The sequence below is a fragment of the Pteronotus mesoamericanus genome, unplaced genomic scaffold (genome assembly GCF_021234165.1).
Source record: "Pteronotus mesoamericanus isolate MK-2021 breed Mesoamerican mustached bat unplaced genomic scaffold, CSHL_Meso_final scaffold_167, whole genome shotgun sequence".
Classification (NCBI taxonomy): domain Eukaryota; kingdom Metazoa; phylum Chordata; class Mammalia; order Chiroptera; family Mormoopidae; genus Pteronotus; species Pteronotus mesoamericanus.
In genome coordinates this window covers 5,576,442-5,602,652 of record NW_026555308.1, presented here as the reverse complement: position 1 = coordinate 5,602,652, position 26,211 = coordinate 5,576,442, and the positions used below count along the sequence as shown (strand labels likewise).

Genomic DNA, 26,211 nt, shown 5'->3' with positions numbered 1-26,211 from the left:
ACATTTCCACAAAGAGATTTGGTATATCATATATTTTATGGACTATGTGACTCCTCTTGGTCTATGTTATTTTGCCATTTTTAACAAAGACTGCAGTTAACTTTCAACAGCAACAAAACCAGCACAGGTGTGAAGATAAACAACAACTGGCAAACTATATAGTAAGCACATCATCTAAATGAAGCAACAGTTATTTAGTTTCAACAAATTATTACCATGCAGAAACTCAAACCCACAATTTCTGGATTTTTATTTTACTTGTTTCTTTTTTTTAATTTTAGTTTTTTAAAAATAAATACAATTTTAAAAATAAAATTTTCACCCTTTAAAAAGGAGTCAAAGATCTGGATATTTGTGTAAAACCTTTGGGTTTTTAAACATTATAAACTATTTTTTAAATTATTATATGCATGCTAAAAAATTGTCGCAGGGCAAAGCAACAGCCAAAAACTTTCCACACCACAACCCTCTTCTAGAGTTCTGTTTGGCAACTTTCAGTGCTTTATAAAAAATTGTTAACTACAACTAGTAATGATTAGCATTTAAAATCTTGGATCATCTCCAAGCAATGGAACTCTTACTGTTACTGTGTGCAACAGAGGGGTTAGGTTACAACGGTTCCCGCTATCCAGGCAACCCCGACTACTCTTTGGGCGGGCAAGGTCACTGCCTTCTACCCTTATGCCACAAAACCTTCAGTAATGAGGCTGACTTCACAGCTTCAGCCTCATCAGTGACATGCTTTCAGTAACGCTGGAACTACATCTTCACTCCCATAGAGTTTGCCCTAGGTCTCTTCTTCCCTTTGGTGAGTCCCTTTGCCTCTGTCTTCTCTTCTTTAATTCTCTCTCTCTCTCTCTCTCTCTCTCTCTCTCTCTCTCTGACTTCCCTCTGTCATTGCTATCAGTGAGTCCTCCTTCTCCTTCCCACTCTTACCATTTCTAGTCCCAGAAGTTTGCACAGTGTTTCACTGGGGGATGGCTTTATGGGTCTTAGTCACCCATACTCAGGTGGCAGCAAGAAGATGTACAGTATACACATATAGATCTTCTCTCCACAAGCAAATGCACTCTGTATATTTTTGGTTTTAAACAGTTTCTTTATAATGTCCCTAAGTATGGTATTTCCTTGTATTTAGACTGCTTGTACTTTCCTGTATTCTCAGAATGTACAGGTTGATGTTTTTACCAAATTTGAAAATGTTTTGGCCATCATTTCCTCATATATTGTCCTGTGCCATTTTCCATTTATAACTTCAGTTGCATGGATATAAATGCTTGATATTTCCCACAGATCTCTGAGACTTTGTTCAATTCTTTTAAGTTATTTTTTACAAGACAAAGACTTTATTTTTTGACTTTATTTTTATCATTGACACTATTACTGATGTCTCTCCCCCCCCGCCCCCCTGCTTTGCCCACCTTCTCTCATCCCCAGCCCCCCCTTTCTTCTGGCCATCGCCATACTATTTTGTGTCTGTGGGTTTTGCATATATGTTCTTTGGCTAATTCCTTCCCCTTTTTTCATCTAGTCCCTCTCTCCCCCTGCCCTCTGACAGCAGTCAGTCTTCCCATGTATCCATGCCTCTGAGTCTATTTCGTTTGTCTGTTTATCGTGTTCATTAAATTCTATATAGACCTGATATCATGGCGGTACCTTTATACGATAGAATACCATCCAGCTGTAACAAAGAAAAACCCACCTTTTGCGACAGCATGGATGGACCTGGAGATTATTATGCTAGATGAAATAAGGAAGTCGGAGAAAGAGAAATACCATATGATTTCGATTCTTTTTCAATATTTTTTCTTCTCTCTGTTCTTTAATTCTATTGTTCAGTTCTATCTAGCACACTTCACAGCCATTAAAGACAAAATGTTAACTTACTTTGCCTTAAAAGTTAAATATCTATTTTCTTGGGGGTATATACAATAAATGCCCAGTACAAGATTTAGAGTAACATAGTTACGTTTCTTGGGATGAAACTTTAGCTTGTAAAGAAACTATGATGTGTTAAAACCGCATGGGACTCACATTTTTCATGCTGATGAAGGACTAGTTTATTTATTGGGAGTTCATTTCTCTTAATGGGAAATGTAGCCAGAGGAAAACTTGACAACATGCCACTCTGGGCAAAACTGCATGCACTAAAAATTTTCCAATTCTGAGCTGAGTCCTGCTCCCTAGTTCCTGAGCCTCGCCCCATCCCAACCCTTCCTCAACCCCAGCCTCATCAGTTTAATCAATTTGGTGTTTATATAGTTAGATTCCAATTTTTCAATCTGCCCCACCTGAGTAGCTGAGCAGGGAAAATGGCTAAATCTCAAATTTTTAGTTTGAGGCAAATTTTGGTAAATATTCTGGGCATGATGCTCTTGGCTATTTAGAAAATTATGTTTCCTAGGGCTGTGCTCCCAAATCATTTTATGCAAAGGGAGATAGCTCTGCTCTAGAATATTTAGGAGCAAATAAGCAAAACCAGGTTAATCAAAACCACTTAAATGTTAAGTCTGCTATCTTGAAAAGCATTCTATATTTAATTCAAACATCTATAAAAATATGCCTTTGGCTTATATGTCAAACCATATATGCAATCAAGATTAAGTGTGTATAGCCATTGAAAATAACACTATAAAAATTGCCAAAAATATTTAAATCTCTAAATTGTTATAGGCAGAATATTCTGTTTGTATCTGCTGAATCTTAGGCAAACAAGCTTTCAGAAATCTTAACTTCATGCTTTCTATCCAGGACAGTTTTCACATTCTTAAAAACAGTCTGTAAATTAGAAACCACAGCGGAGCAAATATAAACGTACACAATGTAGCAGCAAACACATTGGTCCCCTCACACACGAATGGGACATTGTCTGGCCTCAATTACCTTGTCAGCTCAACACAACTTTCCCAACTGCTAGGAAATGTCAAATGAGGGGAGAACAAACTCCTGTTGCGTTCAAATCTCTTCCATAATCCAAGAATTCTTTAAAGAATAGGAGTGATATATTATGAAAGGGAAGAAAAAGAGAGGGTGGGCAAATGATCACATAAAGGCCAGCATGATGAAAGATCTACCACTCAGAAAACCCTGCCAGATGGAATTGTTAAGCTATGATGTCCCTCACTATGGTAATGGTACATTTTCAGCATGGATTCCCCAGAAGCAGAGCTGGGGTAAATTCAAGTGCGGATGGTACATTTGGGTGACGACCGGTGGAAACATCATTAGAGGAATGGAAAAGGGAGGCAGTGATTGGGAGGAAACCTGTTAACATGAAAGTGACCACTATTGGAAACTGGCATTTAATCTTGTTGAGTAACTCTGGCAGATGGTATAGTACATACCTCAGAGTTACCCCACCAAAAGTGGAGGGAGCTAGGTACAGATTCCCCAACTCCTTATCCATCCTGAGTTTTGAATGCTTCTTCCAAGGATATTAAAGCTTCTGGCTTCCTCTGTGCATGGGTGGAATGTATCTTGTAGCCAGAAAAATAGCCCCTACAAAGAGGTTCATCAGCATTTTTAGTAAAACATCTTTGGCACATAGAGGTGGGTGACAAGAGGACAAGTCAGGACTCCAAAAGCATCTGTTTTAAACAGATACAGGAGCCTTTAAAATCATTCATTCACTCGTTCATTTATGTGTTTTATTAAAAACTTAGGTGACATATATAATTACTGTTTAAATAATTTTTAAGTTTTTATTCTCTACTTTATTAAATTTGTGAGTAGCAGTCAACAGAACAGGCAGATAATGGAACAATATTAAAGGGTCAGTGTTTTTAAAGACATGCATCCCCACAATATTTATCTTGTGTGTGTGTGTGTGTGTGTGTGTGTGTGTGTGTGCGCGCGCCAATGCTGAACTTAACCGGAGTTAGAACCAAATGTGAATGGAAACTATGAAAGAAGAACTTCAAAAGACAGACAAAAGTGGATCCTTGTCACTGACCACCTTGGGCTACCTTGGATGGTGGTTCTAGATACTCTGGCCTGACTGGAAACTCAGCATGAAAGTAAAATTAGCTAGTCCCAAATCACAGAGCAAATGTATGCAGTATGTGAATGCACATGTATAATCAGTCCACTTAGAGTAGAAATAGCACAAGAATAGTGTAACAGGAGTGGGGACTATGTGATCCTTGTCCTCTGGTGTTAAACCTATGTATGTTATGTTACATAGAAAATGGGATTTTGCAGATAGAATTAAGATTATAAATTCTTAAAGTGGGGAGATTATCTTGGATTATCTGGGTGGACTCAGTATAATGACATGGACCCTTAAAAGCAGACAAGGGTGGGTCAGAGAGGTGCCGTGAAAAAAGAGGCAGGGTAGATTAAACCCACGATGCAGACTCAATCCACCATGGCTGGCTTTGAAGAGAGAAGAAGACATGAGCTAAGGAATATGGAGGCCTCAGCTCATAGCCAGCGAGGAAATGAAGATGGTTCTACAACCACAGAGAACTGTATTCTGCCAACAATGGGAATAAACCAAGAAATAGATTCTCCCCTAGAACTTTCCAAAGAGCACAGCCCCACCAGCACCCTGATTTTAGCCCAATGAGACCCATGTTAGACTTCTAACACAAAGAACTACAATAAAATTGTGTTGTGTAAACCACTAATTTATAGTAATTCATTTAGAACAGCAATAGAAAAATAATGCAAATAGATTTCAACATGAGTACTAGCCCTGATCTATTCACTTTGGATGTCTAGAAAGTTTCTGTTTAAATTAAGGTTCCAAGGTCACCTTCTGGGTTTCAGTTGACAGGGACAGTCTCAGATGGACACATGAGCACCACCTTTGCCATGCCTGGTATAGAGTCTCCATGTGTCCCTTAAACAACAGAAATTTATTTCCTCCCAATTTCAGAGGCTAGAAGGCGTTGGCAGTGTTGGTTTCTTCTGAAGTATATTATCTTGACTTGAAGATAGACATCTTCTGCCTGTGTTTCCACGTGGTCTTCCTTCTGGGTGTGTATGTATCCTAATCACCTCTTTTTATAAAGACACCAGTCATATTGGTTTAGGGACAACCATATGACTTCATTTGACTTTAATTACCTCTTTAAAGGCCTTGTCTCCAAATACTGTCACATTCTGAAATATAGGAGTTAGGACTTAAATGTATGAGTTTTGAGAGACACAATTCAGCCCATAAGAACATGATCATTCAGTCTCTACAGTGAGGCTGGGACATCCAAATGTTTTACCAGCTAGGTCTGAGAAAATGTCACTTTTCTAAATACTCTAGATGGCCTTTGGAGGGTACTCTGAATAGTATTAACTAGGTGATGTGTGATGATCTAATATCACCCCTCCTTGACCTGCAGGGATCTGGGTGCCTCCTTGAGACTGAAAGAGAGACTATCTTGTGCAGGGAAGGAAAGGGCTCAGATTATCCTGAAACACAGACCTCTATCCTGGTGCCTCCTAGGCTCAGGATGATTCAAGACACTGCGAAAATGTTGGTAAAACATCAAGCCCTGTGTGTGCCATAAGTTAATAGTTTTCTTCCCTTGGTCTATGAATACACAGTGGCATCAGAGAAGCATTTTGGGGAAACAATACAAGAGGTGGCTTTTAGCAAACCTTTAACCAAGCTTGGATCTGAAATTCTCCTGAGCGTAGTATATTACCCCAGTGCACCAGTAAGGATTCTTTGATCATGGGCAAAAAGAATGAGTTCTGACTAACATCAGCAGAAAAAAAGAGATCACCAGAGGGATATGAGATAGCTCAAGAGATGCAGGGATAACCAGGCTTAACTATAAAGAGAGGAATCAGGGTGGATTATCCCTGGGAACTACCTCCTCATTTGGTCTTACCAGGACATCACCACTGAAAGAAATCAACACCAGCTTTTTATCTTTTTTTTTCCTATTGTGTATCCTGCACTTAACATCAACGTCTGCTATGGTTTAAATGGGAGTGTCCCCCCAAATTCATATATTGAGATCCTAACCCCCAATGTTATGGTGCTAGAATGTGGGGCCTATGGGAGGTGATTAGGTCATGAGAGTGGAGCCCTCAGGAATGTGATTGTCTACCTTATAAGGAACACCCGCAGAACTCCCTCCCCCTTCACCATGAGAGGATACAATGAGAAGACTACATGGGGGAAGAGGACCCTCACCAGCCATGCTCGCACCCTGATTTAAGACTCTGAAGCCTCCAGAACTATGAGAAATTAATATCCATTGTTTATAAGACACCCAGTATGTAGTAATTTGTTATAAAAGCCCAAAGGTCTAAGACAATGTCCAAAGTCTCAAGAGAAAACCTATCGGCTTTGATTTATCATATCTCCAAGATTAAACACATGAGAGAAGAGAACTCCAAAAGGACAATGGAGTGCTAGCAACCCAGGGTAGGAAAGTTTGCTGACTGCTGACAAATAGCAAGCATGTGTCCACTACCCACCCTATTTACCTCCATACATGAACAGCCCAGATAAGTGTTTTCTTCAGTGGGAGGCCTTACTGTTGCAATGAGACTTTTTCCCCTCTGTCCTCAAATAAAGGAAACTACAGGATGCCTTATTTATCTGCTTCTTGCCCCATTCCCCTTTCCTATCAAATTGGCTCCTCCCCCCACCCTCCGCCACTCCCCGAGATTGGTATTTAGATCTCAGAAGAACAGAGCAGGAAGATAAGTCCTCGCTGAGGCATCAGTCACAGAAATGAGGAACGGCTATGACAAATTGAAATGTCAGCATTATTAGTGGTTTTGCTTGAAGCTGAATGATACCGATTTAATGATAAAACCAGAAATGGAATGGATTTGCCCTGGAAAGGGGGATGATGACTCCGGATAATGGACTAAAATTAAAGCAAGGGGAATGAATCTGAGGCCAAGTGTCCTAAATGGGATAACCAGCATCTTCCCCAGAAAAAGTGTGGAAATGCCTGGGGAGACTCAAAGGAAGGCAGATAATTATCATGCACATGAGTTAGAGGATTCAACATCCAAGGTCAGAGAGGTGGCTACCTGGACACTTCTTTATGTAACCAGAGCTCACAATCAGTTTGGGGAAATTAAAATCTGTAACGAGTTGTCTGGTTTCTCGATCTGTTCTCTTTCATGCTCATCAATTAACGTCCTTGCGAATACTGTAATCTATAAAGAACAGGGTCAAATGCAAGGTTTGGTGAAGAAAACATTCTTTCAAAACATTATATATTTATAAATTTCTTATCTTAGCAGGCGCACTGTCCTTGGAGAAGTTGCTGGTGGTCTGAGTTTCTGCAGTTTCCACACATAGAGAGCTAATTACTTTGGGATAAATTCCCTTTTGTTGGGAAAAATCATTGAGATAAAACCATTAGTGATATAAAATTGAAGCCAGCATTAATCAGTTTGTTTTTCTCACATGTGCATGCACAAGAACACACGTGGAACCTGCAAAGAGCTAAGCAGGGATGTTAATGGCGGAACCTGAAGCTGTACCCAGAAGGGCCTCCCTGTAGGTCACTGTGCTCACTGGATTTCTGTTAGCTCCTGAGCATCCCACAAGGTTTTGCTAATCACCAAATTCTGACTTTGGCTGAGTGTTCAGGATGTTAATACGGAAGACAATGTTCATGCTTACAGAGAACTGGTTCTAAAGACAGAACAATCTAGGTAAGCAAGTTACTAGACATTTCTTTTGAAAAAAAGAGTGTTCCGCAGCAACTAAACAACAGTTTGTGGAAGTCAAGTACCGAGATATGAACCTACGTGAAAAATGTCGCCCTAATTAGGGATTCCAGAAATTACTTGCTGGGGGATCCTGAGAAAATGATGCATTTGTTTTTCTATTCTAGACTGTTAGGATTCTGAGCCATTAGGATTGCCACATGTAAATAAACACAATTTTATTTTGTAATTCAAACTCTTTATTAACTATCTATTCTTTAGAAATCATTTCATTTAGGACTGGCAGAAGATAGTTATTAGAAGCTTTAAGCAAGGAATCATTTTTAAAATGATATAGAGATATCCTAATTCTTTTGTTTTAATGTAAACTATATCACTATGCATTATTTTGTTGATCTTTGATGTGAGTCCAAGGTCTTTCTTTTGAATGATTTCTCTGCTAATTGAAATCCCTCATTCTTCTTCCCACACAAACCTCACTTACATTTCAGATTCTCCAGTAGAGATCAGCCAGCTATGGCCTAGGGGCCAAATAGGGCCCACTGTCTGTTCTTGTACATAAAGGTTTATTAGAACACAACATTGCTCATTCATTTTGTCTCTGGCTGCATTAGTATTGCAATGGCAGTGTTGAATCACTGTAGGAGAGACCATATGGCCTGTGAGGTCTAAAGTAGTCATTATCTGCCACTTTATGGAAAAAGTTTATCAACCTCTGATCTACACTATTAGTTTTGGTTTTATTTAAAGTGGAGTGAGAAATTCAAGATATATCTGAAAGATTATACCTGCAGATTATACCTCATTTTGGATTTCTGGGGGTTCTTTTTTTCCACTAAGATTTTATAGTCCTCTCACTCTCAACTATTCAAAATCATTTTTTAAAAGATTTCATTTATTTTTAGAGAGAGGGGAATGGAGGGAGAAAGACAGGGAGAGAAACAGCGATGTGTAGGAGAAACATTGATCGGTTGCCTCCCTTTTGTGCGCTGACTGGGTACAAAACCTGCAACCCAGTTATGTGTCCTGACCAGGGATCGAACAGGTGACCTTTCGCTTTGCAGAATGATGCCCAACAAACTGAACCATGCTGATCAGGGCCAAAATAATTTTTGAGGCTTGCTATCATAGGATGTTTCCAAAGCATTAACTTAGGTTTCATAGAAACAACTCTTTTTATTATTGCCCTTATTTTTCATCAGTTTCTATAATATTCCACTAAATAACGGAATAAATAATTCCACTAAATAATATTACTAAATAATGTAATTACAACAACAAGTGCAGCTGGCAGAGCAGGTCTGGGAATAAATACAATGGACTCTTGGCAAGCAGACACCTCAAGTGGTGAAGGCAAAGGTAAGGCTGCACAAAACAGTCACTTCACAGGATGCCATGAGCATCTGTCAATATGTTTATAAAAGGACTGAACAGTATGTGTTAATCTAGTAAGTTTGATCGGTGGAGGCCGATTACATAAGCTTATTTCATCTATGTCCTTCCACATAACATCTCTCATTTCAGATATTTATCAGTTTCACGGATACAGTTTTGTCATGATTATTTGACAAATACATATTTCTTCACTAGCTTGTAAGGTATAGGAGAACAGGAACCACATACACTTCAGTATGCCAGTATATCTCCACTAACTAGCACAGTGACTGGTATATGGTTGGTGATCAAAAACTATTTCTTGAATAAATAACAAAATGGAAGCAGAAACTCCTACAGCCTAAAGCTGTAGTCCACAAAACATGAATCTTGTGAGGACTGGGGGCTAACATTTCTTTCCCTGCAGTCCTAAGAGCAATAAGAAAGGGTTGGGCATCAGAAGGGTGGGAGGATGAGAGACAGGGGAAAGGTATCTCCAATTCTGATAACTCACTTTCAAGGTAGTTGGGAAGTTTCATTATCTGATGTCTGGATGAAGGCAATGGGTTTCAGCCAAGATGATCATTAGCAGTTTGCATTCTGCAATCCACATCACTCTCGTATCTAGCAGAAATGAGAAACTCGCTTCTAACCAGCAAATTAAATATTGATAATGCAGATCTGCTCTACAACACCTTTCACATGCTGGCACCAGAATTTCAGTGTTTCTAAAACTTCAGCATTTGCATTCCAGCATCACAATTTTTGTCACAACTGTAGGCAATCTTTAACATTATGTAGTTAATACTTATCTTTAAAGCATCTTATTTTTAACCTAAACAGATGTATTTGGTAAGGAAACTGTTGCCACTTTAAATGGAAAACAAGTTTTAGTAATCATGAATAAAAGTAAATGGGAAAAAAACATTAATATCTAACAATTATTAAAAACCTTTTCTACACCACATGCTGTTCTAAGAGTCTCATATACATTAATTATTTTAATCTTTGTTCTCATATGCACACATACACACAACTTTTGAAGTACTTACAATTATTATCTCTGTTATACATGGGAGGGGGGGATTAAGGCACAGAGGATTTAAGTAACATGCACAAGTACAATCGCAGAGCCTAGATTTTATCTCAGTAGGCCTAGCTCCAGGCCCCTTCTTCCTAAATACTGCATTTTGCAAACAATGTGTTTAAAGTCTAGATAGATGCTTTGGCTGCTGCAGGCTCTAAGCCTGAGGCACAGTCCCGTTTGGTTAAAAAGAGAGCTTAGAAATTGTTAGAGACTTGTTAAAGATACTTTACTCTAAACTGAGAGATTCCCATTGACATAAAAATATTGAGAAAGAATTGAAAAGGGAATAACCTTCCAAGTGATTCACCCTTTCTTAGTGATTTGATGTGTACCTCCTGAAAGTGAGCACCACACAGAGTTGGTGTCTTATACTCCAGGATATGCTGAGCTACAAGTTGGGTGTAGCATACATTTGCCAGCATCTTTTGTTGAGCCCTGAGCACAAGTTTGGAGGGTATAGGGATATCCTCAGGGATATTTACTCAGCTGGCAATGGCTCTCCCTCTGATAATCAGTCCTTACTCCATAGTTGGCACTGGGCAATTAGGTTTATATAAACTGCTTCCCCAGACACAGCTGACTGGACCAGAGCAAACAACTAACCCAAGTTGGGCCAATCAGATCCTTGTCCATGAGTCTGTAATCAGGATACATTAACAGTTAGTCCCTACATCTGCGGGACTGATGCAGCATGAATCTTAGGGGCTGGAAGGTGCTGTGTGCACAGAAATGGTAAAGAGAGCCTTTAAAAAAAATAAATCTAGAGTGGACTCACAAGGAGAAGCAAAAATGAGAGATGAGAAAGAACTGACTGTGTTCTGACAGCTCTCCGATTCTGAATTCCTTGGGAGGTCTAGTTGCATGCTTTTTCTGCTTAGTCTAGCCTGAATCAGTCCTTATTATTTGCTTAACTAAGTGAGAGGCAGGGGTTTTTCTTGTTTGTTTGTTTTGGTTTGGTTTTCCCTGAAGACACCACTACCATCAATGAAAAAACCTGCTTTTGAAATTGTTTTTGAATGTGGGGAGTTGGGTGAGAACCTTTGCCCTGCGTGTCTGTATCCTCTGGTTTGGCATTCCTGATAGGAAGAGGAATGAGGACCATTGGCAATAATGCCATATTAACAACAGCTAACACTGATGATTATGAGCATTCATTTTTTAGAAGTGCTTTACGTAGGTCATTTCATCCAATTAACGAATCTATGAGAAATATATCCTCATTTTGAACATTGGGGAACTGAAGCTTTGAGGAACTGTGGAGCATTTAGAACTAAGACATGAACCTAAGTCTTTAACCAGACCTCCTGACCACCTCTAACTGCTCCTCTTACTATGCTGGCTCCTGTGGGATCCATTTGCCCACTGCTGATGAAGATTTTGATCCATGAACCAATAATAACACTCATGAGAACCAAGCCTTTGCCTGCTTGGTAGTAGCAGTGTTCTGACCAATGTTGCTAAACAGCCCCCCAAACCAACATCTGATATTCACAGCACAAAAGACCCCTTTGTAATCAAATAATTTATAGGAATGCTAATAATAGTAGTCATTTGATCCCCTACCCTATAAGCACACAATCTTTCCAATTGGTAGATTTGCTGAGGGATACAAGGGCTACTGAGGTCATGCAATTTCTCTCTTACTTATTTGTCCATTTGTCAGTTACAGATGGCAGAGAGGTCAGTGTTGATGGTCGGGTTATGACAACTGTACAACTAGCACTGCCCCCACCTGTCAACAGCGCTCTTGGGACAAACTGGTAAATAACGCCTGCAGAGTCAGAAGTCTATACATTAGGTACAGATTTCATGGTGAGCTCTATAGACCATCTCTCCAATGGAATCCAAATGTAATTTCAAATGTAAGTTCAGAAGAAGGCACAATTTACTCCAGATTGAGAAAATTTTGGATGGAGAAATGAGCAGAATTTTTTGTTTCGTAGTTTTCTCATTGAGAACATGAGCAATCCCAACTACCTTCTGAGAAGGGTGAATGATTATTAGGAGTAACTGGCTGATGCTCTTCTCTTGGAAAGGGTAGGCACTAGGAAGCACCTGGACAGCTCTCTGGGGCTGAGCTGGGCTCTGCAGTGAGGTGTGTCATCTCTGCTGTCCATACTTGATGCTGAGGGGAAATTAGCAAAAGACTGCATCCAAGATGACTCCAAAGAACATAAGGAAAGAGACAGAGAGCGTGCTGAGCTGCATTAAGAGTCAGGATTGTGTGATCTGTGAGATATGAAATTGGCAGAGAAAATATCTATTGCAAATTCACAGCCAGAGTTCATGCACTTGATGAAGCTTTATATGTGATCCCCACGGTCATGCATGTGGGATACAGGGACAAAGTAAAGGAAATGGCAGGAAATCAATGTCATGAGTGACACAGAGGGCTCATGTTGGTTCTTTCTGCTGTTCTATTGGGTAGTTCTGCCCTCTTCCTCTTGTTTAAGCAAATCCCGTTTTTGTTCAGGTGACAATGTGCCTACCCTTGGGGATGAATTATGACTGTTGTAGCCAACAACTGAGTTCAGTGGGAGTGACTTACATCGGGTTTGGCCAATGAGATCTAAGAGAATATTTGCAGGAAAGGCTTCTGGAAATATTTTCCTCCAACTGTACACAAGAGGAAAGACCTTCTCCTCCCCTCCTTCATAATGAGAGTATTGTCATGTGAGCAAATGATCCTTCTTCACTTTGGAAAAAGGAAAGAAAGGCCAAGAGAAGCACAAAGATTCCAAACCACTGCCCCTCTACCAAAACTTCACAAAGTCAACTTGGAACTAGGAGGTTATAAAATGTTTTTACCTTTTAAATAAGGCTTAGCTTTTCTATAACTTGCAGACCAAACCATTATAAGTGAAAAAGAAAAAACTGACAAAAGTTTCAAGAGTGTGTTCTCAGAGTGTGTTCTACATCCAAAAATGTTCTGTGATCAGGTGAGTTTGCAGAAAATTGTTCATTATATCCATCTCTCTGTATTTCATTTCTGCACATTAAAGGCTCTGAGAAGTCCTGCAGTTAAAAAACAAAAAACAAAAAACAGTTGATTTTCTTTAACTTTCCATTTCTTAAAAATTAATTCATAAGAATCACTTTTTAGACTTTATAATTAACAAATTCCTCACAGAGTCCATTTTGGAAAAATCAAAGAAAGGAGAGCAGGAAGAGCAAGTCTTGGATATGCCAAACTCTCTGCAGTGTCCACATGCACAAAACATGCAGGAGCAGTTGTATCTTTTTTCATTATATTCTGTTTGCAGGAGGCCAATAAATAGGAAAACATTTTATAACTACCCACTTATATCCCTGAATTCTGACAACCTAATCAAATGTACCAATAAAAGAATATAAGCTTGACAACATGGCCATGGTCCAATCATCTTGTAGAGCAAATCAGGAAATGCTGTTTGACTGCAGTATTTAAAACATATTTTAAGAAGTGTGGCTGGCAGGAAGGCACCCTTCATTGATGTTGGTAACTAAACAGATATCTATTTTTCTTCTGGTATCTCTCTTTCTAAGAAAAATACAGCGAGCTTAAGAAAAATGCATTTCATTGAGGTGGACAGGTATTAGCATTTCAGATCAGAATCAAATTTCTTTCAATCTGCCCCAAAAATGTCTCCTCAAAAAAATCACCTTAATCAAGGGAGTTTTGTTTTCAAATAGAGGAAGGACTGAGTATACACACAAGACAGGAAGAAAAGGAGGAAGAGACAAGGGAAAGAGATCAAAGAGAAAGAGAGACAGAGGACAGGAAATGACAGGACAAAGAAATTAAGTCTCCTCCAGAGATGAGACATAAGTGTCAAAGGAGAGACAGCGCATTGTGACATTGGTGTTTCCTACAAGGGAAGTGGAGGCTTAAAGTTTGAGTGAACGGAAAGGGAAATCTTCACTGCATTCCCTTTGTGTCACTTAAATTTTGAACCACATATATCTGTATTCTATTGATTTAAATGTGTTATCTATCAATTTAAAACATAAATTAGTTTAAATGTAAAAAAAAAAAAGACTGCAACAGCAACAACAAATAAAACACCAGTTCATGCTATTAGAGATTGTCTCATATGAGGCTGTTGAAGTAGCCCCATAGGCTAAACTATATGACCCATTATGTGAAACCACCACTTGAATTTATTTCACGTAATGGGAAGGGCTCCATTCTTGTTCATAAACCATACCCCTGTTGACAATGTCCTCATCAGTGCAAAATAGTAGACCCTGCAAACTGCACACAAGCACTTGATTAGTTCCTGTGTCCTTAATTTACTAGGCCAGTCTCATTTGCAATAGAGATTTTTATATTATCTTAATTCGAATGAATTTATCAGGGACTCCTGGAGACAAAAGCACACATTCCTCTTTATCTAGCTCTGACCTAGTTCTGGCCATCGTCCCCATCCAAACAGGAAGAGAAATCTGAAGTTACAATACATTATTTACTAGGATGAACCAGTAATTCAGACTGCAGGGAAAAAGCAATAAGAGAGCTCAGGAAAATTTAAAACATTGTGAAGGCTGTTTCATGAAGGAGTCACAACTAATGTAGGCAGAGGGACTTAGGAGTGAAGTGGGCAGAGATGAGAGGTTAATAGAGAGGGCCATGGTGGGTGACTGCATAAAATAAATATGCATAAAAAGAAAAAACATCAAGTCACCTTCTTGGTTCCAAGCAACTGAATTCTGTTGTTTGCTATATATAAAGATTTAACAAACGTGATGTCAATAGCAACTATAAAATGGAAATAACTCTACAAATCATTGTCATCTCAAGGCTAGCATTAATTGAATACTTTAAAAGGTTACAAAGTAGTACATAAGTGATATTAGAATTATGAATTATATTATAATTTTTTCTTATTTATTAGATTCATTTGAGCACAATGATGCCCCAACCTCAAAACACACTATCATTTTAAAAGCAGCAGACTCCTAAGATGCAAGGAAAATATGACCAGCAACACTGAAAGGAAAAGAAATCAACAGAGACAAGAGGGAAGGAGGGAGGGGGGGCAGGGAAAGGGAAGGGAAGGGGAAAGTCAAGGAACATATAGCAAGGACTCATGGACAAAACCAAAGGGGAAGAGCTGAGGGAGGGAAGGAGGGAAGGGGCAAGGGAAAGTGGTGGTGGGGAGGCAGAGACAAATGTATTTAAAAAATAAATAAATTAATTAAAAAAAAAAACAGCAGACTCCTCTAGTTTTTATAACAACGTGGAAACATGACTATATGGCACCTTGTTGAGTAAACATTCCCAACTTTCATCAGTGATGTTAAAGATAGGCCAATTATGATTTAAAACTCATCCATTCAAAACCGGAATGCATTTAAACACACACACACACACACACACACACACACGCACGCACGCACAAACGCACACACGCATGAATGCGGGGGAGCTCATTCTGATACTTCTTAAAACACCATAACCAGACCAAGAAAGATATCAATCATGACACCATGAAAACAGAACAATGCCACCAAACTCCATTTATAAGCAAACCATTCTCTCCTCCTCTAGGGAATGCATTTTGTATCTAGCATACTTGAACACTGAGAGAGATTCATTTTTAAGAAGGTAAATCCCATACGAGGTTTAAAAATTTGTTTCCTCCTCCTATGTGCACAAACACCATAAGACAAAAAGGTCTACAGAAGACTTGCATTCTCCTTGACATATTAGTGGCTTACCCGCCCCAGTTAACAGCAAGAGAGCATTTTAGCCACTCAGCAAACAGCCTGATATTCACATTAAGAAGGCAGCAAGACATCCTTTTGACCTTTGTTATTACTTAGACCTCATGTTGTACATAAAAAGAGTACAATGATGTCAAACAAATTCCAGAAGAGAAGTATTTATTGCTGAATCTAAATCAAAAAATCCATATCTACTATAATGGCACTTCAAAAGAAGATATACTGTATTTACCAGCTCAATCAATATTAAATTAGCTGGGATAAATATTTTCAATTCTACCAGTCTTAAGATGAAGCCTGCTATTTAGAACCCTGTGTCTTAGGAAAGACAAGGAAATTTTTGCTTATCACACAGAAACAAAAACCAGGAAGTATCTTACAAGCAGATGCACCTACCCTTAGCTGCTCTCTTTCACAATTCATCTGTTGTCTTGAAACCTACAAAGGAAAGGAAAAGAAGGAAGGAAATCAGACTGTTCTGCATCAAAACAACATGAAAGAAAGAAGAAAGTTGTTTCTAATCACTCGGCTTAAAGCAGACCTAGAATTAATTAATTACATATTTAATTTTTTCATTAGAACTAAATAATTTGTTTTTTTCCTTAGGATTCTTAAGCTTCACTTAGCATTTCTTCTGTGTGATCCAGAAACACAATTAGGACAAGCCAGTCTTGAAGGGGGAAGAGAAAAAATGTCCTATGCAGGATGCAGGATGTGAAATCAGCCCAGGGTGAAGGCTCCCTCTTGGCCTGGAATCCCTCTTGCCCTATCTAACAGGTATAGGCAGCCTTTCTGGAGGGTCCCTTGGGAATAGTCACCAGACATCACACAGCGTTTTCTCTATGTTAAGGGCCACTAGAGTCACCTATGTGCTTTGGCAAATGAGTCACATTTTACTGTCCAGTTCTAATCAAATGATAATAGGTCCCCATAGAACTGTGATGGGAAGAATTCTGAGGTCAATGCTTATGTCACAGATACCTGATCAATTGGTGATATCTGCCATAAGCTCAAAATGGAGAGACTAGAAACATATCGGCCATGCTTTGCTTATTCTTGTCTTACCAAAACATGCTTCTAAAAGGCAAAAGTGCTTCTTTAGGTGACCGTACAATTTATTGTTCAAACAGAGAAATTTGTGAGTTAAAGGGGTGGGTTGGGTATTAACGGTTATGACAGGGACAGGACGTGTGAAGCGGGAATGACAAAGCAAACTGGTACACAGGGTCACTTTACCTTCAACTCAGACAGCTAGGCTGAAATAAAACCCAGGTCTGCATTCACAATTTATTTTGTGTATTTCTGGCATTTTCTTAACCAATGAAGCAACCCCTGACTCCTAACATCTGACAGTATATTGCAAGCTTTTGAAACTTTTACTAAAGGATAAGAGGGTTTTGAAACTGAATTCTGATGTATATTTTATGTATTTTGGATTGAAAGTTTCTTTTGTACTTTCCCTCAAACAAAAACAAAAACAAGAACCTTCATTTAGGATATGCCAGAGCCCCAAATCTATAAATTGGTGCTTTGCTATGTGTCCTTGAACCCAGAAATATCACCTCTAAAAACAGCTTCTAAGAACATAAGCAGAGACACAGACAAAGGCTTAATTACATGTCAATTAACTACAGTATTACTTATGAAAGAAAACCATTGTAAATATGACAGTTACAACAATGGGAACTTTTATAATAAATGATAGCATGGTGATTTGATGGTATAACATGCAGCAATGAGAACCATGGTTTTGAAATACTCAAAAGGCACTATCTAGTTTTTAAGAAACTACAAAGGTATACAGATGTTATGATTCCTATTTTGTTTTAAAAACACAATGAAACAGATTATAAAGAGAAGAAAAAAAGATTTTAAAAAGGAAGGACTGGGAGTAAATATTCCAAAATATTTTTTTAAATGAGTACAATTCTGTAAATATAAAACACATGCAGAGGATTATACATTTAAAACAGATGACTTTATGATATGCTAATTATATCCCCATAAACTGTTAGAAAGTGAAGCAGGGCAAACACGTGCAGATAAGTGGTTGCCATGGGATTCAGGGGAAGGCAAACGGGGTGATGAAAAAGTTCTCAAACTAGATATGAATGGTTGCACAATATTGTGAATGTATTTAAAACCTCTGAATTGTACCGTTTAAACTAGTTAAAATGCTACATTTTCTTTTAGGTGACTTTTCCCATAATAAAATAAATAACGTGGGTGATGAGGGTCTGATTCTGGGTAAGATGGGAAAAACACTTCTCACCCTGTCTCTCCTGCTCAGTGCAACTGTGAATTCTGGCTAGGCTGCAGGGAGCAGCTGTCTGAGGTCTGTGAAGAGTCAACAGTAGCTGGTGGACTGAGAAGGAGACCAGAATGCAAGGTCCCGCCAGACAAGGTGAGCTCTTCCCTCTTTCCCTCCTCAGGATCACCTGGCATGGATTTGAGGCAGCCTAGGGCTCAGCATTGGACATCCACATACAGAGAAACACCCAACACTCTGTAGGAATCCTCCTCTATGGCTCGAGGAGAAGGGCAAAGCTCCACTGATTTCTCTATCTCCTCTTGCCACTTGGCCCCTAATGCAGGCCCATTCACAGGAGCACATGAGCACGGTGAGAAAGCCCCAGCTTTCTGGCTTTCAGACAGAAAAGTAGCATCATGGGAAACCAAACATGTTTTGAGGATCCTAAAGAGGGAAGAGTTTGGGAAAATAGCCCCATACAATGCTTTTATGAACTCCACACTGACCCCTGAGCCACATGTGAACCTAAACAGAGAACACAACCTGTGAAAATAAATGGTAAACCACTGCTGAGCGCCCAGACTGGCCACTGAGATGAATACATGGGACAGGCCCAACTGTTACTGCAAAGGTTTGTCAGTAGAACTGATATTGGAAACAAAATCCACAGAGGGTAGGAATGTTCAGCCTGAATTCAATGGGGTTGATTTCCTGATAAAACAATTTCCATAGGATTTTGATAAGACCTAGAGTCTCAAAGCATAATGGTCAACATATGTAGGACACCACCACCATTATTCAGCATACAAAGAAACAGGAAAATCTACATTTTACAGGAAAAGACAGTCACAGACATTAACACGGAAATGACAAAGATGCGGGAATTATCAAATAAAGATTTTAAGCAACCTTTAAAAAAATGCTCCAAGAAGCAAGGGAAAAAATGCAGTCAAAACAAATGGAAAATGAGACAGTGTTGTCAAAGAAGTAGAAGATATAAAGAAGAACCAAATGAAAATTTTAGAACAGTAAAAATAATAACTTAAATTTAAAAAAATTAACTCACTGAATGAGTTTAAATGTAGAATGGAGAGAGCAAAGGAAACTCAGTGAACTTGAGTACCTATCAAATAAAAAGTATCTAATCTAAAAACTAGAGAGAAAAAAGGGGGGAAAGAAAAAAATAAAAAATTCAGAAACCTATAGAATAATGGCAAAAGATATAACATTCATATTACTCATTAAAATAATGTTCACCGAAGAGAAAATTATTTGAAAAAACCATGACTGAAAATTTCCTTTATTTGACAAAAGACATAAACCCCAGAAATCAAAAAGCCCAGCAAACCCTAAGGAAGTAAACCTGAAGAAACTCATATCCAACTATAATCAACCTACTGAAAACTTAAAACAAATAATAAAAAAACAACAAACACACACAAAATACTTTCTGGAAAAGAAAAACCAAAGACAAATGATACAATATTTGTGAGAAAGCAAGAATTCAAATAACTGTGAATCTCTCATTTAAACAAACCAACCATAGCCAGTGAGGCCAAAAGAAAGTGGTAAACTTTTTTTTTAAGTACTAAGATAAAAGAAGTGTCAATCCAGGAATCTATGTCTGGTGAGAACATCCTTTAGAGATATTAAGAAACTAAGAAAATTCATTGCCAGCAGACCTATTCTGAGAAAATTGCTACAGGAAGTTCCCCAAAGGAAATACAATACCACAAGGAAACTCGGAACATCAACTAAAGAAGAGGAAAAGAAAAAATAAAAATATGGGTAAACATAAATATAATGCACTAGTTTACTCCTCTGGAGTCCTTTCAAATATATGCAATGATTAAAGGAAATAAGATGATCACAAAATTGTCTAAAAAGTTTTTCAATATATACATAAGATAAACCAAACATAAAAAGAGGAGCGTAAGGAACACATATGGAAATAACGTTTCTACATTCTAATGGAAATGGTAAAATATTGATTCTATGTAGACTGAGAGAAGTTAAGTGCTATGCATATTATAATCCATAGAGGAACCACTTTAAAAAATATACATAAAGTGATATATCCAAAGACAAATGGTGTTGAATAATTAGACATTTGTATGCAGAAAACAAATAAAACAAAATGTTTTGACCTCAACCTCGCACTTTACACAATCATTAACTCAAAATGGTCCATATATCTAAATACAGAACATGAAACTAAATGAGAGATGCAATTAAAGAGTAGGGGAAATACTTTTTTTCTTAATGCTTTTCTGTAGTTTTCATGACATAAAAAATATAGTTTTCATCCTTTATGTCATGAAGGGTACTTATAATTGGAAAATATTTTAATATTGGTGCCTTGCAAAAATGTGTTTTAAAAAGGATACTATAATAGGTAATAGCTCTCATTTTTATTACATTAATAAAACAGTTTATCTAATAATGAGATTAATATTTTTAACATCGGTCTTCAAAAATCACAGGGGTTTGTCAGACTTACAGAAGCATAATGATAACATTTAAAGAAACAAGTAAACTACTGACCTAAACCATGTGAAGTGAAGCCATATTATAAAGGTCCTATTACAAAGTATTCAAGTACAAAATTCAACAGTAGCTATGGAATTAGCTATGTTGTCCTTTAAATAAAGCTGATTAAAGAAAATGGGATTTGAAGATAGTTAAAAAGGACATCTGAGTAATCCTATAGCCGACATTTGTGGTTTTGGTTGGTTGGTTTGGAGTTTTTATGAGTGTTTTTTCCCTTTATTTATGTATTTTTAATGAATTTGCTGTGGTGACACTGGTTAATAAAGTTATAGAGATTTCAGATGAACAATTCTGTAATACATCATCTGTATATTGCATTGTTTGTTTACCACCCTACACAGCATTTCATATTATTTTTCCTGTATTCTTGCAATAGTATCTCTCTTTTTCTCCTTTTGGGCCATGTTCCTGTCCAATCCCATAAAATCTTTGTGAATTGCATATCATCACCACCACACCCCTTTTGCTACTTAATTACACCTACACTTTCCATTACCTCAGAAATACACCCATCTGAGCAAGGTGACCAGTGACCTCTTCTTCTTCAGCTAGGGATCCAGTGCAGATAGCTAGTTATGCAACATGGCTGAGTCCCATCATGAGTCTATCTTTGTGTTTCAACTGTGCTCATCACACAGCACTCCATACAAGGTGCAATAATGCTCTGAAGGCTCACTAACTTATTGCTAGACCTCATGAGACTCTTTAAAATACTTCCTCATACACAATATGGGAAAGGTTCAGAGAGAAAAAGGCACCTGTAACTCCTTATCATTTGCTATGAAGAAAAACCCTTCCTGCACACTCTTTAGAAGCTAACCTTGAAACGTATCTTATATGTACACTTTATTAAATGGCATTTCATTTGGAACTAACATGAGATATACTTTTTCTCCCATGGCAGCTATGCTCAAACCAATATTTTTATACCCTAAATGAAAAAAAGGAAAGTGAGAGGTCTGGTGCTGCTCCTTTAAGATGCTTCCAGAGAATCAAATACCACTTTCGATAGGGCTGCCAAGTAAGCACTTATGAAAGGTTAGAAACTGAAGCAATAAACTTCAGCATGTGACCCTTTGCTCTCCTGGTTGAACGGGATGTTTAATAGCAGGGATTCATCTTCCCCCATCTCCTATCTTCATCTAGGCAACAGGGCCGAAGAATCTTTCTCAGGCTCAGCCTTTTTCATCTTCCCCTGACTTTGAGCTCTCTCTTATCAGTCCTTCCCTTTTACCAGTCTGATTTTCCCTCCCACACATCCGACTAGATCTGCAAGGGAAAGGGCTGAGTCTTATTCAGCTTTCTTTTTCTAGAGACTAGGACAATATTTGGAATCCATTTATTGGTCCATCATTCTTTTCTTCCTGTATTCAGTAACAAATACATGTGTGTGCATCTGTGTGTGTGTATCAAGCACCTTCTGGATGACAGACACTATTCTATGCACTGAAAATACAAGAGTAAAGAAGACTTCTGGAGTTCATTGTCTAAGTGGAGCAAACAATGAGTAAGTCAATAGTTACAATACAGTGAACATTTGTTACAATGAAAATATAAACTGTGTTAACAGCACATAAGAGGGACAGCAATTTTGTATTAGAGAGTGAAAAAGGTGTTAATGTTTTATGTTTGTTTTGACTTTTAGAAAATGTATCCAGAGAAAGAGTGGGAAAAAAATCTTTCAAGAAGAGAGGGGAATGTGTGAAAATTCCACCGAATATTATAGAAGTGGCAAGTAACTCAATGTGATGGGAAAGTCAAGTGCAAGAAAGTATTGGTGAGAGATTAACTTGACTTAGGAAAAGTAGGAGTCAGAGGAAATATGAAGACACATGATAAATGGACCGATAAATATGCATGTTTTCTGGTTTGTAATCACATAATATTAGAAATTCCTGTTTTTAGGACAGTTGTGAATCATTCAGAAGAAACCACCAAAGAAATCTAGCAGCATAAAACTCAATAAATCTAATCAGCTGGTACCTCTGTACATTTCTCAAATACTGCATTTTCAGAATCATTATTAATTTTTCTGAAATAATATGGGGTTCTCCTATAAATCCACATATCAGAGTACCTAGGGTGAGTTCTACAACGTGCCTTCTCCTTATGCATTTCAGGATTATGTGCATTTGACACATGTAATCATGGTGCCTACCTCTTGTCTAATTTTGTTGTGAGCACAAAATAAGATAATCTGCTTATGTACTATGCAAAGTATGTGGCTCATTTAAATAATTCAGTGAATCCTAGAAATTGCTATTATAATTAATGTGAGAGTCGGGGTTGGGGTGTTCGGAAGGCCAAACTGAATGGTGCCACTCATTGGAGGGAAGTTGGTAGCTGTCACAACACAGAATGTACTTTTCTTTTGTTAATGATTCCTCTGCTAGGAGGCTGTTTAAAAGAATGCAAGGAGGAATAGAGAAGGAAAGCAGTGCTTCCCAAAGCATAGACCTGGAACTTGGAAGAACATGAATATGCACAGAAATAAAATGGTTTTAAAAAATTGTGATTCTTCTATAACAGGGGTGGGCAAATTTTTTTATAAAGAGCCAAAAATTAAATATTTTTGGCTTTGAGAGCCATGGAGTCTCTCTGCTACAGCTACTCAACCCACTGTAGCAAGAAAGCGACCAGAAACAATGTGCTTACAAATGGCTGTGGTTCAATAAAACTTTATTTATAATAGTCAGTGGGCTGGATTTGACCTCTAGTCAGAATTTGCCAAATGTTGATCTGTACTATTGAATACTATAGATTGATTAGAAGTATACTATGGAAGGGTGTCCATGATAGAAAGAATAAAATAAAGCAAACTCAACCAGTTTTTTTAAATTTTATTTTAATGTATTTTTTCAAATACATTTGTCTCTGCCTCCCCCCCACCACTTTCCCTTGCCCCCTCCCTTCTTCCCTCCCTCAGCTCTTCCCCTTTGGTTTTGTCCATGAGTCCTTGCTATATGTTCTTTTTTAAAACACAATCTAATTTTTGTTTTAAAAACTATACATATACACACAAAACATCCACTCATATATAGAAAACATCTAGTATGATAAATACCAAACTTCAAACAAAAGCACAAAAAGGATGTCCTGAAAGTGAGAATGATAAATAGGGATGAAGCAGTCATGAGGCTGGTTTCTCATGTTTATTCTTGTGTTCTGTTACATTATTTCAACTTCTTACAGTGAACATGGTTTGCTTTTCTAAATTCAGATGAACATCAGCCATAATAATATAATCTTAAAATTGAGTTATAAGTTTATTCTAATGATTAAATGAGAAATTTTATGTAGAACATCAAACTCAGGCCCAGCCTGGCACATAGTAGGTGCTCAATTATTGGAAGTTACAAATAACTCCCCTCAACACCAAAAGGGTTAACCCAAAGTGGCTGTCTTGGAAAAAAGTTCAACTCCAGTTTTCAGAGATGTTATATATTTTAGTGTGCATTCTCTTCAGTAGACAAAACTAAAATAAAGAGAAAGGTTGATCTGCCCACTCTATTTCCGGTTATATGAAGTGGTTATTAGAGATCTGATTTTATGAAGACCTAAAATCCTTGTACATAACAGTCCATCACTTGGTTGTAACAAAGCCCATTGTTTTTTCCAAATATACCCTACAATGAGGTGTGTCCTCTGATTCCAAGAAAACAGGATCATTTACTTCAAATAAGCAAATACAGATCTCATCACTTGTGGCTGTGGTTCCTTTTTGATATGAGGGAGTAAAAAATGTGTGCGAAAAGAGCAAGAGCTCAGAATTCAAGTAAGGAAGTGAGGAATTATCAACTGAAAAAATGAAAATAAAAAAGTCACAACAATGAGTCAAGTGGGCCATGATTAATTAACTCGATTCTGGCTCATGTTATGTAAATGAAGAAAATGCATTTGAGAGAACACCTTGGGGGAATCCACTCATCTCTCCCCTGACATTTTTATTTTAACCTTGGGGAGAACCAGAATCTGCTGCTAAACTCTTGTCTGATTTTGTGAAGGTGCCAGCTTTGGAGGGGAGCCTTGAGAGCAGGGTGAGGGGTAAGAGGACAGGGAGAAAGAACTTGGCAAGGCTAAATAGTAATTGGAAAAAAAGGGGAGGGGATTGTTGTTACCTGTCAACATGAGCAGATAAACCCAAAGACTGAAAGCTCTAACATTTACTTGATGGCTAATAGTACTTGGGGATAATTTATTAAGCATGTCCTGAAATCTCAAAATACTTAGTATTTTTAGCACTTAAAAGATCTGTGGTATGTTACATGCTAGGCACTACACAGCATTTAGTGAGCACTTCTTCTCCCGCTGTTCCTTGTAAAATGCATCTTTTGATGGTATTGGTACTTACACCAAGAGAGTCACTGTTCTGGATGTAAGTCACTGGGGAGACTCAAGTGTTGGTTATCTGATTAAAAGGACATCAGGGGTCACAAGGCCCACAGAACTGGAGCAAGCCTCAAATAACAATTTTTAAAAAGCTGTTTTCTTTAGAGGGAATTTTTTTTGCACTTGCTCTTACATGCATCCACTTTTTAAATACCCTATTAGTGACAGAACAAGTCCTTCAGGTCTGGGACAAAGCTGTCCACGCAGACATACTAGATAGACAAACACCAAGCAAGAGGTGGCAGCCACTCCCAGCACCTGACCAGGATTCTGGATCTGCTTCCTGCAAGGATGCTTCTCTGGGACTTGCTCATTTCAGACTTGATGCTGGTCTTGAAGAGAAAGGGCAGTCCCCAGCCATGAGGAACCAGGCTGGTCTGACACATGTACACACCTTTGCAAGTAAAAACACAAAATGTCTTTGCACCTGATAACTTGCAAGGTGGGGGAACCACATTGCCTAGCATTTATTCTAATAATAAACCATCACCTCAGGCACATTTTTATTCTCCAGATTTAATAAGGTATTTTGTTAACCGAGGCAGAGGAGGGAGGGAGAAAACAATTGTGGTTATTACAAAGATGATTTCTATTTGTTTCAGATGCAAAAGCAATCACTATTCCTTTCCTTCATAATCAAGGGTTATAGTTGCTCCCCCAAGCCCACCCAAACCCCTCTCTCAGTCCAAGAAAATTCAAACAACACTCACCAAACTGTCCTGAGGGACTAAATGACTTGACATGCTTCCCTGAATTCAGTCTCCTGGGACCAGCTTTACCCTATAGTCAGAGAACTCTGATTCTATAGCATGGGGATCTCAACTCAGATTTTCCCATCATTCCATCCTCCACATTCAGAGCTGGGAAAGAGTGGGGAGGGCCAGGTGGGTGATTTACATACCACTTGCTTATACCTGCTTAGATGGAATATATGTTCTCAAGACATTTCCAAGGTAAGATGTTTTAGCCGGGCCTTTTTTTTTTTTTTTTCCTGGTTAGATGTTTTAAAGTTCTAATGATAATTTTATCAGAAGTTGATCATTTTATAATCTGCATCCATTTTAAATAGCTTCAGCAGAGACACATGGGTAAAGGCTTTATCTGGGCAGTCATCCTGATCATGTTAATTGCAAGACATTGAGGAGGCCTATTAAATGCAGTGGTTAGGGGACAGACTCCAAAAGCCAGACTTTCAGGGTTCAAATCTCAA

At 38.2% G+C, this 26,211-nt stretch overlaps 1 protein-coding gene across 4 annotated transcripts in view; it reads right to left on the bottom strand.

Moving 5' to 3' along the window:
* Nucleotides 1-26,211, bottom strand: part of RBFOX1 (RNA binding fox-1 homolog 1) — a 1,461,257-nt gene that overhangs the window by 573,415 nt on the left and 861,631 nt on the right. For all 4 annotated transcript variants that reach the window (XM_054589559.1, XM_054589558.1, XM_054589557.1 and 1 more), the window contains exon 4: nt 16,208-16,249. In XM_054589559.1, the coding sequence (XP_054445534.1) occupies nt 16,208-16,249 (42 nt within the window). The remainder of the gene's footprint in view (nt 1-16,207; nt 16,250-26,211) is intronic.